General features: G+C 58.2%; 1 protein-coding gene across 1 annotated transcript in view; it reads right to left on the reverse strand.

Annotated features, from left to right (window-relative positions):
* Positions 1-3,372: 3,372 nt before the first annotated feature.
* Positions 3,373-3,569, reverse strand: part of POP1 (POP1 homolog, ribonuclease P/MRP subunit) — a 25,468-nt gene continuing 25,271 nt past the window's right edge. Inside the window, exon 18 of the mRNA XM_006753198.1 lies at positions 3,373-3,568. Coding sequence (XP_006753261.1) covers positions 3,373-3,568 — 196 coding nt within the window. The remainder of the gene's footprint in view (position 3,569) is intronic.

A 3,569-nucleotide genomic window follows, 5' to 3' on the forward strand; every position in this document is an offset into this window, starting at 1 on the left:
CACAATGGGATGGGCGGGGTCCACGTCCGCAAACATCTCCTTTCGTGAAAGCACAGGGTGGGTTCTCCCAGAACAGGACCTGGTTGCATTTTAATTTTTAACAAGACAGAGAGGGGAGACGCCGGTATGTGAACTTGGCTGTTTTTTCAGACCTGCAGGACCCTATCCATTCATCAGTGACAGCGACGTGCCCACTCAGGAGCCTACATCTGCTCCGCCCTGCGGGGCTCCCCGTGACCGACACGTTTCTGTGTCCTTGGCTCATGACACTGGAACCTCAGACTAAACACCGAGAGCCGAGGTTCTCAGCTTGGGCTGCAAGCACCTGGGAGCTCTCAGGAATCCCAGTGTCTGGGCCACACCTGGGCTCCAGGCCGGGAAAGGGCCCAGGTGATCAGCCAAGGTTAGCAGTAGCCGATCTGGGAGGACACTCCCCCAGAGCAAACAGACAGGCCTCACTTTATGTTCCCCAGCAGTCGGGGTCCTGCAAGTACTGAGCCAGGCCGTGGGCGTGGACAACGCCAGGCCTCTTCCCAGGGCCAAGTCCCTGCTCTGACCAGTGGCCTGGCCGCGTGCTCTCATGCAGTTCCCACCTGGCTGCTTCACAACAGACCCCAGAGCCGGGCCCAACAGCCCGAGAGCTGCGAGGTTCCCCTGGTCTCATTCCTCAGTCACGCTTTCCCAAGAGCAGGGGCCTCTCCAAGCCGCAGGCCCCAGCCATCAGAACAGCCTGGGAGCTTCTAACACTGATGCTTGGCCCAGCCCGAGACTCAGGGGCAGCTTGGGTATGAGGCGATTCCCATGTGCAGCCAGGAATGGAAGCCACTGCTGTGTAAGGAAAGACTGCACCTGTGGGCCTCTGGGTTCCGGGGTGACGGGATCGGGAGTGCGTAACCGGGACCGCTGCTCCGAGTGACCGCAGCTGCTAGTCTCTGTCGCCTTCTACCATCTGCGGGGCAGCCCAGAGCTGGGCTGGCTTCTGGGCTCCCAGGCCTCCGACCAGCTGGCCATAGTGCATCCGTTAAGGCTCTATGGAGTCCATCCGGCCACCACTGCCCACCTCACCGCACCTCCCACTGGCCGGGGAGAAGGCACTCACCTTGGGCGCGCAGCAGGCAAGACAGCAACGCTACGTGGAGTGCCAGACGCCTGCCGACTTCCTGTTTCCGACAGAGGGAGCATGCACATTAGGGTCCCACCCCCCAATCAAGCTCCGTGAGGAACTGGCCACAGGCACTCGGGCTGCACGTGTGCGCGTAGGTGTTTACATGAGCGATTGCGGATGCTGTTTTTCTTAAAAGGAAACGACAAACCACGCATCTCCAAGCCTGGAAGGGTGTGGACCAGAAAGGTACAGCGGTTACCGGGTGACGCAAGTTGTTATTGTTGGGAAGGTGGTGGGAACTCGGGGTGGAGCGGGTCTCCGGGAGCTCGGCTCACTAGCCTGCTCCTCGGGACGCTACGTGAACTTGGCCATCGCGCCCTCGACAAGAGTGCGGGCCGTGCTGTACTTATCCGGTAGCTCCGTGGGCATCTATCGGGATCAAAAGAAACACATTCCATGACACTCGTGTCCTCTGGACGACAGCGATGCAAAAAGGTAGAAAGAAAAAAAGCAAGCAGGAAGGGGTGTCTGGGAAAGACATTTCCTTCCTGCAGGGACCTGCGGAGCCTCAGAGACGAACAGTCAGTGAACCGGCAACAGGAGACACGGCGGAGAGCTCCCCCATTTATGTAGCCGTGAAACCCCTTTTCCCAGGGATACGCTTTGGGAAGGGCTCGTCTGCCTTTCGGCGGGGTCTGACCTCCCCCCACAGAGCAGACCGTGGCTGTGGCCTGTGAGGAGGGCGGGCGGCGGGCGGCATGACTCAGCACAAGCAGACTGGCTGGCCCGGGCGCCACGTGGCTGAGAGCCTAGAGGACAAATGGGGGTCGATCCAGTAAATATTCACAACCCAGCATCGGGTGACATCTTAATGTATTGCTTACAGACACCACCGAGTGAGACTGTTTTCCGGTCTCATTGGGGTTGGACACAAGTACACGGAGAGGCCTGGTGAGCGGGGAAACCCGGGCGTCTCATCGGCTACTGCAGCCCTTCTGTGTCCCTCCCAGCCCATCGCCCCGCAGGAGCCGGGGCCAGACGCTACAGCAAGAACCCGTTTGCAGGAAATAGCGCCCGACTGGACAATTTAGATTTTAAAGACTATCGCCCTCAAGCTCTCCTGGGAATCCAGGGCAGGGCAGTAAGGGACTGGGGGTGAGAGACACACATGGCGACTGGAAGTTCACGAGCACCTCGTTTCTCACAAGTGGAAACAAGCAGCGATGCCCCCACTCTCCCCGTGGGCCAGGACGAGGCCTCCTTGCTGCCCTGCTCAGTGTCAGGCGGCTGCCCGACTGTGTACCAGCAGCGGATCGCTGTGATTGCCACCCCCGCCCCCTGGAGGTGAGCGTCGAGCCGTAGGCCATGGTCACAAAGCCCGTTCCTGAGGACACAGGTCCTACCCCGTGCTCCTTGCAAAAGGAGTTTGGGATCAAAAAGATTTAGAAAACACGATGGACAATACCCTGGAGATTCACAATGTCCATTATCACATGGGAGGTCCCAGGAGTCCTTTAAAAAGAAATGCTTAACTGTATTCACTCGTTTCCCCAATCAATCTGACCTTGGAATCTCTCACTCTATTTGCGGGGGGAGGGGCGGGAGGCGGGGGTTTGACACATTTCATAGAACGTATTTTTAAAATGCTCTTCTATGGCTTTGCAGAAGCAAAAAATCCCAGAAAATTAAGTAGCCTTGAGGATCCCGTGCTGGTCAGCATTGCAGAGGCTGGGCGATGAAATCAGACCACCCCTGCACTCCACCCCGATGCTCTCCCACAACCCGGGCCACCTGCAAAGGGGCAGCAACCCATCCTCCAGGGCGTCCTCCTTCGGGGAGCCAGCGTGAGGCACGCTGATCACAGCGCGGACTCGCACCCGGCCAGACGGGGCGCCGCACCTCACGGCAGCGGCCAGATGTTGACAGCCTTTGTCTCTCCTGCAACAATCAAATCATCAAACCACCACCCTGCCTACCACACGGCGACAAGGTTTCTACACAGACCCGGCAGCCCGTGGTTTCCCATGACAAAGGGGGCGAGGAAACATAAAGCTGCTAATGGTTTCCAGCAAGAACGACACAGACCAAGAAATCGCAATAGAAATATGTGCCGCATATTCCAGGGACAGAGGAGGATGGAAATCAGTGAGGTGACTGGAATGACGTAAACATCTCATCCATCTCATCCACGTGCATGATGCGTCCTTTTTTTTTTATTATTCTCGTTTCCAAGCAGTTTCACACGACATTTCAAAACAGAAGACGGCTCAAACCAAACTGTCCATCTGTGGGCCCGTCTGTCCCCTGCAAGGATGCACGCCCGCCTTCACACCTCCACAAACGAAGCCCAGGGCTTCCCCACCGCCGACAGCCATGGAGAAGTCTCCCTGGGTGACGAAGCCCAGGAGGACTCTGGAGCAGTGAGCGGCCACGGCGGGGAGCGGGCCTGGCCACAGGCCCAGGG

The sequence above is a fragment of the Myotis davidii genome, unplaced genomic scaffold (assembly GCF_000327345.1).
Source record: "Myotis davidii unplaced genomic scaffold, ASM32734v1 scaffold390, whole genome shotgun sequence".
Taxonomy (NCBI): domain Eukaryota; kingdom Metazoa; phylum Chordata; class Mammalia; order Chiroptera; family Vespertilionidae; genus Myotis; species Myotis davidii.